This window comes from Strix uralensis, chromosome 13, assembly GCF_047716275.1.
Source record: "Strix uralensis isolate ZFMK-TIS-50842 chromosome 13, bStrUra1, whole genome shotgun sequence".
Classification (NCBI taxonomy): Eukaryota; Metazoa; Chordata; class Aves; order Strigiformes; family Strigidae; genus Strix; species Strix uralensis.
The window spans coordinates 16,532,501-16,549,098 of record NC_133984.1 but is presented as its reverse complement, the minus strand read 5'-3'; the positions used below and the strand labels follow the sequence as shown (position 1 = coordinate 16,549,098).

Genomic DNA, 16,598 nt, shown 5'->3' with positions numbered 1-16,598 from the left:
GTTTCATGAGGTCATTAGATTGAGAATTACACATATTAACTTGGGTTCTTTTTATTTATTTATTTATTTATTAAAAGATTGTTAAGAGACACAAGGACTACTTGCATTAGTGAAAACAAACTTACCCGTGCACCCTTCTCTGGAAAACATTTGCATCCAGCACTGCAATCGCGGCCCCCACATGGCCCACTGTAAGACTTCTTTCCACCCTATCAAAGAGAAAAGAAAGAAAAAAATTGAATTTCATAACTATTTGTCAGCTGAGGATCTTCTTTAATTAAAATGCTTTGTTTCAGCACTTTTCACCTATGTTACATTTATCATATGAATTTGCTGGGAAATAAGTGGCAAAATACTGTTATATTTTAACTTCTCCATAATTGGGTCATTTTCAAAATTGCCAAATAGACAGAAAAAATTGGTTTAGAAATCCTTTGAGGGCAAGTGAATTTACACAAGTTGGTGCTATTCTGCAAGGTGATGAGTGCTTTCTAGGGCTACCAAAACCTGTAAAACTAGATGATGTTTCAAGACACTCCGTATACTATTAGACCAGGATCACAACCAATAATTAGCACTTATGCCTCAGCCATCCTGCATACCCAAGCATCTCTACATCGATGAGAACTACCAAGACAAATTTAAGTTTGTGATCCTTGCACATTTCTATGAGCAAGAAGCTGCACCCCCTGAGCCACAAGAACAGAGAAACTCCTGAATGAAAGAAGGTGGTGTTTTTAATTATGTGCAAGGAAGACAGTAGGAAACCACCATGGATTTGGACTTAATCTGAAAATATATTCTGAATTTGCTGGACCAGCATTAGTTATTTCAAGGATAATTAATATATTTATGCAAATCTGAAGTCCCTGTATCACAAACTTAATTCCCAGCTAATAGTGATTGTGACAGTACATGAAAGTCAACTACGTGAGTTTAGTTTAGAGAGTTTGACCCACTCCTTCCCACGCTCAACAGGCTTGAAATAGTGGGCTGCCAAAAGCCCTGCAACACTACTGACAACACCGTAACAGTCCTGGAAAAAAGTTCAATCTGGCCTTGTAATTTAGCCACTCACTAAGAACACCCCTCTCTCAGGAAACTGTCCTTCACTGTCAATTGTGCTCAGGTACAGTCCCCAGGTTTTGGAACTCTGAATGGAATAAACATTTAATCTCCCCATATCAAGGTGACCAAACTAAGTGCTAAAACAAGTTCAGACTGGAACTGAACATTTCCTTACTAAAAGCATTCACAGAAAATATTTTTAAAGCCTTTAAAATTTCCTGACATCTGTTGGTGAGGAACGTGAAAAATTAAAGGCAATTCATGCAAGTTTCTCGTGTACTTTTGAACTTCTTTGCATCAGCTTCTGAAAGTAAGCAACTAGTCTGGCATCACTCCATAAGTTTTCTGCTAAAGGCATATAAAAAACCCTCTATACACCCTGATGTTTGCAGCATTTTGCTGAATTAAACACCTCTGTTTTTGAGGCAGTGTAGAACAAACACATACTAACAAAAAGCTTTAAATGCAACATCCCACACTTCCCTAGCCTGAAGGGAGCGTTATCTCTTGCTGCAAAATAGTCCTAACAACTTCCAAGCAATTCTAACAGGCATCAAGTATAAAAAAAAACCCAAGCAAACAGTACTTTTGCAGACTTTTTGGCAGTTTTGTTCAGATGAGACCCCATTAGATATGGAACTTTTGGACTACTCATTAACATCCTGTGGTAGGATCTAACACAACACCTGAGCAGAATAGAGAAAGAGTGATACATCACAAGAGAGGCACCATAACAGGAAACACAATGGAGGCAATTCTGACCCTACGCAGCAGGAAGTAAAAGTAATGCAGTAAAGGTGAAAACAAAAAACCAAAGGGCAGAAAAACTGTATCTAGAGGTTATATACTAGACCATAAGAGCATCTCCAAACTGCTCAGACAAAAACGATCAGCATGAACTTGAGCCTGCAATGTACACTGGCAGTGGCTCAGTACATAAAAACTGGTCTCTGTCTTAACAGCCACACTGCTGAGAAGTCATTTCTGACCACAAGTATTATTAAGACTTTAGGATCCGGTTCTAAGAAGACAAGGGTGAAGCGCACCAAGACACACCTTTTGCCATGATTATATGCAGATTTTGGAGTGGAAACGTGGACTCATTGCTAGCAAATAGATACCTCTATTCCTGACACTTAGACTTATATTGACACTCAGCAGACAGCTTTATGCCTCCAGGGAATCGGATTATGCCTTCCCAGACATTTATTCAACCTTAAATTCTTCAAAGATTTCAACTTCCAATTAATTTTTTCTCCAGATTATTCTTTGTTCCAACAGTCATTTGCATAAGCCTTTGGCTCCTATGGTTCTGTTAATTCTGCTTGCCTCCTAAGAGCGTGTAATGGCAAAGAAACTTTATTTCATCACAGCTCTGGATTCCTCTGAGGTCACTGCCTTGCAACAGTTGCTGTCTCAGAGCACTGAAGCTCACCTTGTTAGAAATCCCCCATCTCTGGCGGCAATTAAGTCCTTCCCAGTGGCAGAGGACTGGACAAAAAGCAATGATTCTTTCCATCCCCGCTGCTTGTGATGCTCCCCACAGTGCTGTGGTTAGCAAATATGGTTCTAGCCAAAATCCCACTGAAGTCAAAAGAAATCTTTGTGTTTAATTTATTGGGAGCTGGATCAAACTCTCACCGAGGTTTATTAAAAATGGAAAAGATGTCCCTATTTTGCGTAAAATTGTGTTCACAATGTATTTCTAGGTTCCTTTTCACAGCATGAAGATTTATTTTGCTCACTTGTGAATGAAAGCATTTGGAAAGGAAGCAAACCAAAGCCAGTTGGCTCCAAACCAGGTGTTACATGTCCTAAGTATTTTATTTAGGGGAAGTAGCTGACATCAGACACTCCAAGGCTACTTAAATAGCAAACAGCCACGTGTATAATATTTATGAATACAAGTGTAAAGGCTGCATATAAGATTCTAGACCACAGTGTTCTCTTCTGAAAAGGTTTAATACATTTTTCCATTCAAATGTATGAATGCATAGGTCATTCGAATATTTATAGACTGTAATCTGAACGTGTAAGCATGGGCCCTTCATACTTGTTCTGTGTATGTATTCAGGGAAGAGATTTTTCCAACTACTGTAAAATATATTTCACTGATGATAAGGCTCCTCAGAAACAGTAAGAATTAAAGACATAAGGGTACTAGTGATAGCGGTGTCACCATTATAATGGAAATGAATTAAACTGATTTCATTGGCTAGAAGTGGACCAAGATTTTCAAAACAGAAACCACAAACATAAAACAGTAGCACTGTTAAAAGAATACATTATCTGGGATTTAAATACTTGTAATATAAACTGAGTAACACACATACTGATTTTAATTGAGTTATTTCAGGCTTACATAAGAATCACATTTCAGCGTAGGAAAAACCATTTTATTTAAGAAGTATTGACACAAGTGAGAAATTATTTTTAAAAGACATTCAAAACCAAGAGTCAGTGTAAGAACAATTCTTCTCTCCTGCTTCTGGTGTACCTCCAGCAAGCATTAATGCACAGTTGATTCACTCAGATGAAGTGCCATTTGAATTTTTCCATTGACTTCAGCTTTTTCTGGAGTGGAGCCAAGGAGAGTAAAGAAACCTAACAGCTGTGATGCCATAAGAGGTGTCCCAGACTCACATTCATTCCAGTTTCTCTAGAGCAACACACAGGACCACAGAATAGCTGCAAATGATCCTGAAAGCTTTGCCTACAAGTCCAAAGAAAATTGTACCTACAGCACAGGCAGGAGTAAACCAACTAACACAGGATTTCAGTGGGAGATTTCCAGGAAGCACAGCTCAGATGCATGAGCTGGGGCCCAATTTTGCCTCAAAACTTCTGCTCGGTATCAAAGGGTTAACTGCAGAAGACTTGAAATCTATTTCCTGAAGACAATGATTTCAGTCAGGTAGAAGGGTGAACCCCCAAGCCAGCAGATGATGTGACGAGGGCATGTTTTAGGAAAGGACAGCAGAAAGGTTAAAAACCATCATCTTCAACATGAGGAAGTTAAAAGTAGCACTGGCAGTAATGGGAAAATAAATGGGAAACTTTTAGAAAAGAATGGATTCTAAGGAATGCCAGCATGCAAAATTGGAGGATGTAAAGTACACCAAAACAAGCATGCCTGTGATAAGGGAAAAAAAAAAAGATGATGACAAAAAGAAGTTGATGATGATAAAACAGAAAGTGAAAGAATCTCAGACTTGCATAAAGAGATATGGCAGGGATGAAAATTTTTTCCCCAAGACTTATTACCAGTAATTTCCCAACTCCAGTTAAGGACTGCTCCAGTCTAGAGTAAAATCCTAACAAGAAACTTCATAATCAAAAGCTGGCAATGGAGCATAATGAAAACTTCTGGAATCTTCAAATAAACATCTTTCATATAGTTCAGGATCCTATTATCTGCTGGTGATTAATAAGGAAATTATATGTACAGTACCCGACATTCAGACACCCTCGTAATATTTCACAGCAAAAAAATAATGAAACATAATATCTCTGTTTACTTCATGAGCTACGTAATGCTGCTGCGTTAACCTTACTCTTTTTAGCCTTCATGGCTTTTAGGAATTAAATTCATTATAACATTTTCTTTGTCTATTATTCTTTTAGTTGGCATATTACAGAATTTAGAGCCCCATTCTGAAAACACTTATCTACACATTCAACTTCTTCCCTTTGAAATCAGCAGATTATATTTTTCTACACATATACTAATACATAGCTGCCTTACTGACATGAAAGAACTTCTTCAAGGCTAAAAATCCTTGAAAAAAACCTATAAACCAGGAACCACGGCAATCTCTGCACTCAGAAATGGCAGTGCGACCCATCGAAGATAGCATAACATGATGCAGCAAATGGATTCAGTAATTCTTCCTAACATGAGGTGTCATGGAGCAGAAATAAACTGACAGTCTTGCCAGTTAAGACTGTATGAAAACAGTTGCTGGGATTTGTTTGGCAGTGAAATATTGAACAGGTGAGAATAAAATCAATCATGTCAGCAAAACATCAGATAAAATTAACACACAAACACACTTTTTCCATGAAGAATATCAAGTGCCTGAACTCATTTTAACTTTTTTCTTAGTGAGGTTTCCCAACCCTTGTCTTTCTCCATCTGCTCAGTTTTTTAAATAGTATTAAGAGCTAGGTCAAGTCTAGGAACTAATAATAGGCTGGGGTTTTTTTCAAACTGGGGTGTGGGTAACCAATGGGAAGCAGTAGATAAAGAGAAAGTCCTGAGTAACTACCAAAGAGAAGGATGATACAAGCCTCTGAGCAAACTGCCTCACCTGACATGTCCCAAGAACTCATCTTTTTCAGGCCACATTATTATACTGCCTCATAGCTGTACACCCATCCAAAAGAAAAAGTGACTGCAGAGATATTAATGACATGGTACAAGCATGAGTAGAACTTTAGCTGAAATACAGTGCACAGTTTTTGTCACTTTCTTGAAAGATGAACTCTGCACAGGCACAGAGCTTGAAAATCCCTCTGATTATAAATGTGTGATTTAAAAGCCTTCCTGCTACAGAGCATGATTTATTTGGACCAGCAAAATTAAGACTTGGAGGCAATACAATCACCATCTATACAGTCATCAGAAAAGTAAATGCCAGAGAAGTGAACAAATTTATTTAAACAATGTTCTGCATCCCACCCTGCTGCTTTGAAGCATCTTACACCTCTGGCTGTCAGTAATGGAGAGAGTATATCAACAGGAAGATCTCTTTGTGGTAAGAGGATATAAACCAGCACTATGGGTGACTGTCAGGGATGGAACACTGGGTTGTCTTATACCAACTAGTTAGAGGAAAGGACAATGCTGGTACAAGAGCAAGTATGTATAAGCTTCCATAAATATATGCAGGAGAAATCAAGTTTTTAAGCAGAGGGCAACATCCTTCCAGTTATAATGGCAAGAGACCAGTTCCAGCCATTAGCACCACAAGTGTCTAGAAAGCAAAGCAGTGAAAAGAAAATTGACCTCATGAAATAAAAATTGATGAAAACTGTCCTCAAGGTCTCTACTTCCTACACCTACAAATTTCTCCTATGATTTGTTACATTAAAATCTGGTGTAAAATTGTGACAAGCCTGGGAAACCATTTTTCACTGACTCTACCAGGATTAGAGTTCACAAATTGAAAAGTTAGAAACTGTAGAGTTTAAATACTAACTCATAAACCACACATAAAGCCCTTCTCTTGTCCCAATTATCACCTTACTCTTCTTACAGTCCCATGGAAATTATTGGCCTTCAAACACTACAGCAGCAGGAGTGTCACATACTGGTTATTTGATGTTAAGAGATTTGAATCTGGCTCTGAACAGCTCCATCTTCTGATATTTTTCAGTCTTGTTCATAGGATTACACAAAGCTGTAGATACTTTTTTCTGAATAGTCTATCCGTGATGAACGTGTAGTTAAAACCAGACAGTTTATTTACAGCTTACATGAGCAAGGACACAACACAAAGCCACAAGCTTATCTTCTACTGCACAAAAGGTCTTTCAAATGGAGCTATTAAACGTGAATTTGTAGCTAAGATACTAATTCATTTTAGGGTTCACTGACTTCTTCAGTTAACCAATGTCCTCAAATATTTTCATTCATTTCATAGAGCTGGCAAACAACTTAACTGGTAGCTGAGACTAAATGATAGTTACTAATAGAAACCAACCTTCCTCCATTCAAATGACACATGAGGTTACAAAACTTGGAAGAAATCCTGGCCTAGAGAAACTAGTGGCAAATTCTGACTGAAGCAAATTCCACCCCATACCCACTCCCTCCTTTTATTCCTGCCAGTGAGACAGGAGTGCTGTTGCATTGAGAGATTTAAAAAAAAAAAAAAACACCAAAAAAACCCCAAAATAAATGTTAAAGGTCAATTCTTCCACTTTATACACACAGTAAAAATTAACTGATGTCTTTCAAACTATAGAAGGGTTGCCTGAGTCATTTTTTGAGGAAACATGCAATTCCTATCTGTTGGATGGAATCTGGAGTTTGAGCTTGCAGACTTTATTCACTGAAATAATTTTCACTCATACTAATAACATCATCAATTTCTGTGAAGGGAAACATTCTCTCAGTAAATGATTTCCAGAGCACAAATTTGCCTATGACAGCTGCTGAGTACACTATTTATTATATTTGGGGCATACAAATGGCCATAGACCTCATTACACATGGTAAGGCTAGAAAATTCATAAGCAGAGAAGAGGTGATTGATTACCTGGTCTGAAAACATGAGTAATACAATTCCAAATAGCTCCACGTGGTTTAGAAAATCAAAAAGCTTTACCTTTGCAGCTACACAGAAGGAATGTTTCTTTCGTCATGTCTGCCAAGGTCTCTGTTACCAGCTAGAGAGTCATCAGCATCAGCCTCACCCATGCTTCAACCTGGGCTCCCCAGCCTGCAAGGCCTGGCAGTGCTCAGACTTTAAGTATCCTACAGTTATTCCAGCAACCACCTGAGTGGCCAGTGCACTGGACCAGCCACTTTATATTTGAGTGATAAGCACCAATCAATTTAAAAATATTCAGTATTACAACAAGTATTATAAAACACTGTACACTACCCTTATTTCTTTAAAGATTTTACCTACTCTGAGAAAGCTTCCTGATCTTCAGGATCCTGTCAGAGATCCTTGTTCTTCTAAAGCAACAACTCCATAGCCAGGTCCTATTAGATCATTTATAACCTTTAATACATAGCAATACAAATTTGTGTAAGAGTTTTTGTTATTTTTGTTTCTTACGCTTGCTGAAATTCACAATGTATTTCTTAACAGATTAAATTTAGCCAGGTATAAAGAATGTGTATGTGGCTTTAGGCACTACCCACATGCAGCCATGAAACTGAACTACTGGCAGGCATGTGCTCCTGTCAGAGGCAATGCTCTGGATGGGAGTGCTGAAGTGCCCAGGGAAAGAGGTTTTCGTTCCCTGCACCCTCCCGAGTGGGAGGAAGTTCTCTGCATTAACTTCACAATACGCCAGTGCAGAGGCAGCAGAGGGGTATCCATGAGATCCATTATCATGCAAATGTGGCAGTGCTAACAACAGGGAACAGCAGAATTATTGCACGCTGTTGTAGGGAAAAGTGCTTGCAAAGAACGCACAATGTCACCTCAGGAAAAAAAAAAAAAAAAAGAAATGCACAGTCAGTTTGTTGTTTTATTTTAAAAAGAAACTGCCATTGGTGGTGTTTATGCATCCTGAAATAGGTCCACTTGTATGGAAAGAGACAACATGAAACTTACAAAAAAGTGAATTTTACAACCACATTCACATATTGTTGCAGCACATAACACTGAAAAACACTAAGGATATTAGCAAAGAATCTTCATTCTTCACATTACTTTCTATTAAAGCTGGGTATATGCCAAATGAAGAAGAAAAACCATTGCCCTAGTTCTGCAGCCACACGGAGTGATAAGCTATAAAACCTAAAGTAGTGATTCCGAAATCAGAGATAACTGTGTTATTTCTGCCATTTAGCACAACTATTTGCCAAGTTTGTACCTGCCCAACAGTTTTATAAGCCTCACACAACTCTACCACAACACTCTGTTTAAATTGAACACACATTGCCAACTAGAGCAGATATTTATACTGAAGTTGCTGAACAGATTAATATTTAGGACACTAAAACCCATACTACCAGAGAGTTGGGTATTATAAAAAGTATCGATGATGTAGTTGTAGGAGGTGGGCCTTATGCTCAATACATGTTGTGCGGTGTATGTATACAATATATAACACCATGAACCAACCCAAGCCTTTATAAACACCACAAGCAAATCAAGTAAAAGTCAGTCTTCAAAACCCAAAATAACTCACAACAGACAACGTGCACTCTGTCATCAAACAACCTGCTTTTAGACAGCTTCTCACTTTATCCTTAAATGTCCCTGTGATACATATAAGATTTCACACAACCTTAAATGTATGCATGTAGTTTGGAAACAAATTTTCACGAACAGCTGCATTCACTCATTGACTAAAAGGACAACATGATTCCGACTACCCTCCTACTTCTGACAGTACCTTGCAAACAGCTGTGTAATAGATGAAACATTTTTTTTCCAAAACCCCTCATTAGTTTTTTTCTCTCCAAACAGCTGAAAACTGGCTACAACACTGAAAACTTCAAGTCCAACTATAGATATCACATTCTCATATTAACATGGATCTTTTAAAGCCATCTTTAAAACTGTCTCATCTTTTCTAAATGGTTGCCAAAATGGGAGCACAAACTTAACAACCATAAAGCATTTGCAAGCAATATAATGTTTCACTTTCAAAAAGAAATCCCAGACAATTATAATCCCATAGAAGACTCTTCTGCAAAATCATTATGAAACTAACTGTCAAACAATCTGGATGTTTTCTTTTTTCAAAGGTGGGGTGGAAATCTTGCATTCAGAATATTTTGTAAAGGCATTGTTTTTCAACAACAGTGATTTTCAAGCCTGCTTTTCTATACTCAACATCTACAGAGTCCTGTTGCACTCCAAAGCTAACTACTAATCTCTCTCCATATCTTTTGGATTTGAGTCAGAGAAAAAAAAAAACAAAACAAAACAAAACTCTGGTGTAACTGCTTACTCCGATGGAGTTACACTAGGGGTCAATATAGCCTTATGTGTGGGAGACAGCTGGTCTAAGGACGATTGATCTACCTCCTGGGAAGCCAGTGAAGAGTGGGATGAGCACAAGGAAATGCATAGCTATGAACACAAGCTGAACCTCTTAACCGAAGTGGCTTTTGAGCCATTTCTGCACTCAGACAGTTTGGTCTGCAGGCTCAGCTGACTCAGACAGCATCAAAACACCGTCTAAAACAGAGATGGAAGTTGTAAAATGGGAGCTACAGCCATGTAACCATCACAACACTTGCACTGACTCTAGTCAGGCTCCTTTTCCTTTGCTATTCTGTTTGCATCCCTCAAAGTACTGTCAAAGAAGTACAACTTGTGTAACTATCTCTTCCCGAAGACGTCACCAATCCTGTGCAAAAGAATACTACTGTTGGTTTCAACGATTTTCATGCCAGTTTCTTCCATTAAACTCTCTCCCAAAGTAAATCAACTAGCAGCAAAAGACAGAGCCAAAATTCCCCTAGTTCTGCTTTGTTTCAACTTTGTGCACACACAGTACACATATCAGCAGCATGCTGAATCTCTTTAGTAACTATTACTTTCATTTGTATCCCTAATGAAAACATGACCTTTCCAAAAGGAAGGGTCTACATTGCTATATACTGTTAAACGTACCTTTAGTGAAACAACATTGAAAGACTCAATTCCACACTGCACTAAGATCCATGCTTAATTCTGATTACTTCAATGAGACCAAAGAACATAACTGAATGCCTTGATAGACAGAAAACAACGTCGGCATATGCTGACTTTGCTCAGTGAAGGTCTCAGAAACACCCCTCAGGATACCTACCTGAGCATAGAGCAATCCTGTAAAAAAATAAGGGTAGGCGTTACCTCTCTTCTTGCACAAAAGATGAGAACCTCCTCGATTTGCCTCAGCTCCCAGGAAGGCTGCCCTCTGACCAAAGCAGTACAACTGCCTGCCCTTCCCTGTTAGGGATGACTCCGAACATGACATGGAAAGAAAAAAGAAATTGCACTATTCCTTCTTCAGGAATAATCAACTTGAGAAAGATGAAAATACCTGTACTAGCATAACAGAAGCAATGTTACTTCAAAACACAGGAAGGGAAGTGTGTGAAACTCCCTCTTATCTGACACTTTTATTTTAAATAAATATGCCATGTAGCTTTTAGCTGGAATGTGGCACATGTTTTTTGCGATTAGTCCAAAGGACAAAATAAGCTGTCTGGAATATTCCAGATTCCTTCCTTGTCAGAATTAGGAAAAGGTTGCCCTCAGCACTGAATACCCAAGTATTGCACATTTCCATAGACATTGAAAATACCTAGACAGCTACTTTTCTCCACAGCAAAGTGGCAAAAATAATCCTGATTTAGCCATAGCCATTTCTATGTCACTAGTTGTTTCCAGAATGCATACACAGAAAACCTCCTGTAAAAAGAAAAACCCCATGACATGATAAAAGCACCTAGGACTACTTCAACAACTACGTTATTCTGACAAATAATCTTATTATACAAAAAGCCATATTTTGGGGAGGCAGTGCAAGCACTCCTGTTAATAACTGCAGTAAGGATTCCAAATCTGCACTAGTATCACACAGTGCCTTGTACTCAAATTCCTTGTCACATTATCAATAGACACTGATTAAGAAACTCTAATGTCCCACCCTTAATTGCCAGAGGACTACAGTTTTGAAAATGAAAATGAGTGATTAAGAACAGGGTTTACTTTTAAAAAAATGTTCACATAGCAAGAAATCATTGCTGCTGAGAGTGTGTCATGAATAATGGAAATTATATACAGATAGATTGGGCATTTGCATTTTATACATAAACAATTAGCTCTGCCTGTATCCCAAATTAATGGTTACAGCTGTGGCATTTGTCTGTTCAGGTTACTAATATACCTACCCCAGATTAAATTTCTAAAATAGGATGACACACGTCAGCTGCAGACAGGGCAGAACCAATTAAGAACCACTCCCATGTGCAGAGATGGTTTAGTTAGCAAAGTATTATGGCCCACAGGCATAAAGTTTACCCAGCTTTTCCAGTTCACTTACAGTATCTAAATCAAGGTCACTCATTCTTCTTTTTGGGATGGGACAGATAAACAACTCGGGCAGATAATATTCTCTCACTTAACTTTTCATCCTGTTTTTTAAATAGATCTACATCACAAGTTACAAAAGGACCAAAATGCCCAAACAGCTGAAAGTCTATATAATTATAGTCTATCTAAATAAAAACATACACAGCCATCTCCTGGAATTGTCAGAAGACTACCTGTTATAGTACCAACACTATTAACTCTTTAACCTCTATCTCCATAGCTTCACCACTTTGCTTTCTTTCCCCATTTAGGCATTTACTCTATTCATCTTGTACTCTGTGATCCTGCAAATATTAGCCAGCTTGAACTTGGATGCTTCCTCACTAATATCCCTGGAGATTTTGTCACTGACTGAAGCAGGACTAGACTAAACCCACTGTGTCACGTTCATCAGGTCTTCTAGTAAAGACTTACTACATCAACTCTGGAAAGTATCAAGCACATTTTGTGTTCTTGGTTAACAAAATCATGAAAGAAATTAGGGAAGCACTTTATGCTCCACCCACAATATACTTCAAAGGGTAGCATCATTAAGAAATTGCTCTCCTTTGGGGAAAAAAGATGTCTGCTACTCTTATGTTTGTTTTGGACACTGCAGAACGTATCCTTGTTGTTAACTAACCTTTGGGCACCATAGTAGTAAGCATAATTAAGAAATATGGGGGGGTTTAAATAAACATCTTTGGAGCTGTTTCTCTATCTTCTACGCTATTTCTAGCATATTATTTCTGTTTTCCAGGAGTGGACTTTCTAAGTCAGAACATGGTTTTCTCCCAGGAACATACAACTGTCAACTCTTGGCTGCTAACTACTTTGCAATCGTGATTGATCATTTACCCTTTATCAGAAATGTAAGATCCCACCTGATCAACTGTACCATCTACAAATGTACTGTGCTAGCATAAATGAAAAATAATGAATGACCCATATAGTACAGCCCTAAAATTGTATATACTCCTGCATGCACCTTAAACAGAGCAAACAAAAATAATAAAAAATTAAAATCAGACATGTTGTTCTCCTGTAGCCCTACAACTCTGCAAAACAAAAGTTTTGTAAAAGGCTCATCCTAGCAGCAAATGCAGTCTCAATGCCCTTTGAAGTCCAAAGGCTTCCCAATTAGTCCCTAACAGAGGATAAATCAGTTGGCAATTAACAATTTTCCTATACTATAACAATATCAGAAATACAAAGAGTAACAGGTGTAAAATCAGGAAAAGTAAATTATGTTAAAAAAACCAAGAGTATGCATTTGAGATACGATATCACCATGCAAGCAGGCTTACATACCTAAACATGGATTTATTAAAGTCACAGCTGTAGACAGTAAAGTGACTTTGATGAGTCCTTCTATCATACTGATGAGAATAACCACATTTCTAAACACAGCTTATCTATAACCACATTTATCTCTGAGTCTTCTGCAAACACAGTGGTGGTCCTGCAAAACATTTTTCAAACAAGCCATCTCTGTGAGGAGACAGGGAGGGCAAAAATTTTATCTACTGGAAATACTACATTTCAGACATTTTTTTCGTTCCATGTGGAACAAAGGTTAGGAAAAAAAAATCCTGATAAATATCCAGAGAAATCCTCAGGATAATATAAAATGGATGTTTTTAACACTGGAAAAAGAATTCTGGACACTCTGCAGCAAGCCCCAGGAGCTTGGGTTTCAGCAGCATGTCAAATCAAGAGCCTGGAGGCCTAGGCTGCTGAGTGGGTGGGACAGAAAAGCAGCCAAAGACCAGGCAGGTTTTCTATAGAGAAAGCTTCCATCTACATCAACACATTCCTTGTGGCCTTTCAAGCTTTATCTGAGCCGCGTTCCCAGTGAAAAGGAGCTTCTTCAAACCCATGGGGGCAAATCAAACAACTGTCCATCAGTTGGAAGCCAGCAAAATCAATCAATATCCCAAAATGCAGATACAAATGGCAAGGCTGAAGGGGTGCAAGAAAGAGACAGAACAGCTCCAGAACAGGCAGTGAGGAATAACAAGAGGTTGAAAGACAGAATGCTGGGAATTGAAGACTTTTAAATAACAGAAACAAACCCTTTTCAAATTCTACCCACCCCATGGAAACAGAGCTGTGGCCAAGTCCACTTTCTCCGTATCCCCCAGCAGGGTACTTCGGGGTTGCTTTGAGAGAGTCAGCTCCTGCCTTCTTCTCAGTTACCCTATTCTAGCTTTACTTCCATACAACAGCTCTGTGGGGACCTGATCCCGGGCCCCAGAAATTTAAAGAAAGGGGCAAGCCAAATTTGCAGAGGAACTTCTAAATGAAAGTGTGTTTTTCTGCCCTTCTTTCTGCTCTGTAGAGCAGCAATGGCATAGTCCCTAGAAAAGGTTCCTGGACCCTATCTCAGAGCCTGGTTGGACGCGTGTGCAGAACAAACATAGCACCACAGTCTGCAACTTAAGACTATCACTCAAGACTTTGAGGAATGTGATGTATCTAATGAATCCAAGGCGTTAAATCAACCAATTTTCTTACTACAGAATAACTCCACTTTCATCATTCTTACATATAGCACATAATGTGCAGGATGTTATATTAGTATTACAGCTGTTAGTTCAGACTGATTTTCTGGGCTGCCCATCTCATTTCACTGAGCCTTTGGCTTTGCAAGAGAAGGCAAGCAAACTGTCCTTTCATGGTAAAACAACCCTTCCTAGTAATTCAGCCAGTCAAGCCCTTCCCTGCAGGGCTGAACTGGTTTGCTCAAGGATTCCTCTCCTGTCTACCCAGCGAGTACATTACTGCACGTTAAGCCAGATGTAAATTAGACAGCAACTTGAGAAACCAAAAAAGGATGTGTTCCACATGGTGAAGACCACGGCTATCATGCTAGCTTCTCTTCCTAGTGACACTGATAAAGGAGAAGTGAGGGAGGGAGAAAACACAAACTGAGATAAACAACTGTAAAATGTCAAAGGAAATTTAAGTAGTTCCATTGTGTACCCATATATTTAATTCACTGTTTGACCTATTTAATTTCAAGTAACACTTCTAAGCAGAGCAGATGTCTATTCATCAACTGTAGATGTTGCAAACTTCTGCCAAGACAAAATGTACAATCTCCGCTACGGATAATCTTACCTGTCTGGAACATGAAAAGACAAAATGCCTTTATAAAATTTATCTAGATTAAACAGATCAGAGGAGGTATAGTTTGATGCAGTATTTTGACAGGATGAGAGCATGTTTGCTGGGGAATAGGTACTGATTAAATCTGAGGCAGTGTGTGCCACAAACATTTCTACTAAGGAAACCAAAAAAGGACAAAACATAGAACTGGCAGAATCAGTGTATCATTTTATTTACAAATATCCTATTTTTTACTGTGTATCTAGGTTACTAAACAGACTATTTGCTTTAGAACGATATATTACAAAACACAAATGTCACAGTTAGTTAGTACTGGATAAGGGAAGGAATAATTGAGACGAAAGGAAACTATTTTTAGCAACAGCTAAGAAAAATATGAAAATATGTCTTTTGAGACATCATTCTTAAAACTCCACAAATTGAAAACAATGCAAAGAATTAATTTAATATTTTTATTTTCTTTTTTTTCTCTATATACATAATACACATTTTTTAGAATTTTTGTTTCCTGTATTATTTTATATGTGTAGGGGGATGGTAAACAAGGCTTTTGTCTTCAGATTGTCTTACAGACAAAAGGCATAATAGTAAGCATATGGAACATCAACTTTCAGATGTCTAGTTTGTCACAGAACTTGATATGAAATTTGAAGAAACATTTTTTCAGTCTTTATTAAACCATGCAAAGGAAAATCTGTCATCAGAAAGACTAAAACTATCTACAAAATTAGATTGTGGAGTCTGATGCAATTTAGAACTGAAATGCCTACTTAATATAATCTCCAGGACTTTTTTGCCAAAGGCATAGATCTTTATCAATAGGTGTGTGCCCTTGCAAGCAAGTCTTTGAAATGGTGACTTGTTAAAATGCTTAACCCTTTCATCCCCATACACCAACTGGATACAGTACTATCTAAAGACATACTGCCTGGACTTCTCATATGGGTGGATGACAAAATAGTGGCTCACTTTTGTGGAAGTAAAAGCAGCTAAGATGAAGTCTCCACCGACTAACGTAAAGAAATGGCCAAGGCTAAACTTTTATTTGATTCTAGAACTGGAAGCAAGTAAGTATGTTTACAGAAGTTAGTCTGTAAAATAACAAAGTTATCCTGTAAGAACACATTCATTCTGCTGAAGGCATTGCCCCATCCTCCCTGAAACCCACTAGAGCTAATAATGGACAGATGTCCCCTAAACAAGGAAAACCAATATGGTGGTGATAAAAATCACAAAATTTCACTGAAATCAACATCTTATGACCTGCTTCTATAAATCCTCTCCCTCAAGCAGTCCCTCAGGACTGACTGCATTATTGTGGAGAGGTAGAGTTGCTCAAACATGAAGGACTTGGAGGGTAAGGCTTTTCATTTAAGTAGCTACCATATTCAAAATAAGTTCTGCTAAAAAAAAAGATTTAAAAAAAGAGAGTTAATGCTCAGAATGAACACTGTCATAAGTTACTATCTTACAGAATCAGTACCACCAAAAGACTCATCTTAAGCTTTCAAAATGTCCTGAATTTGAGCGCATTTATTATTTATTCTTAGCTGTCAGGCATAGCATGATAATGGAAGACCTACACTACACATACAGCACCTACCAATGAAACCGAGAGGTGCTGTATGTGCAGTGTAGAAA

The 16,598-nt window shown here is 38.2% G+C and overlaps 1 protein-coding gene across 1 annotated transcript in view; it reads right to left on the bottom strand.

Annotated features, from left to right (window-relative positions):
* Positions 1-16,598, bottom strand: part of COL4A6 (collagen type IV alpha 6 chain) — a 137,561-nt gene that overhangs the window by 89,384 nt on the left and 31,579 nt on the right. The window contains exon 3 of the mRNA XM_074882272.1: positions 126-209. Within this exon, the coding sequence (XP_074738373.1) occupies positions 126-209 (84 nt within the window). The remainder of the gene's footprint in view (positions 1-125; positions 210-16,598) is intronic.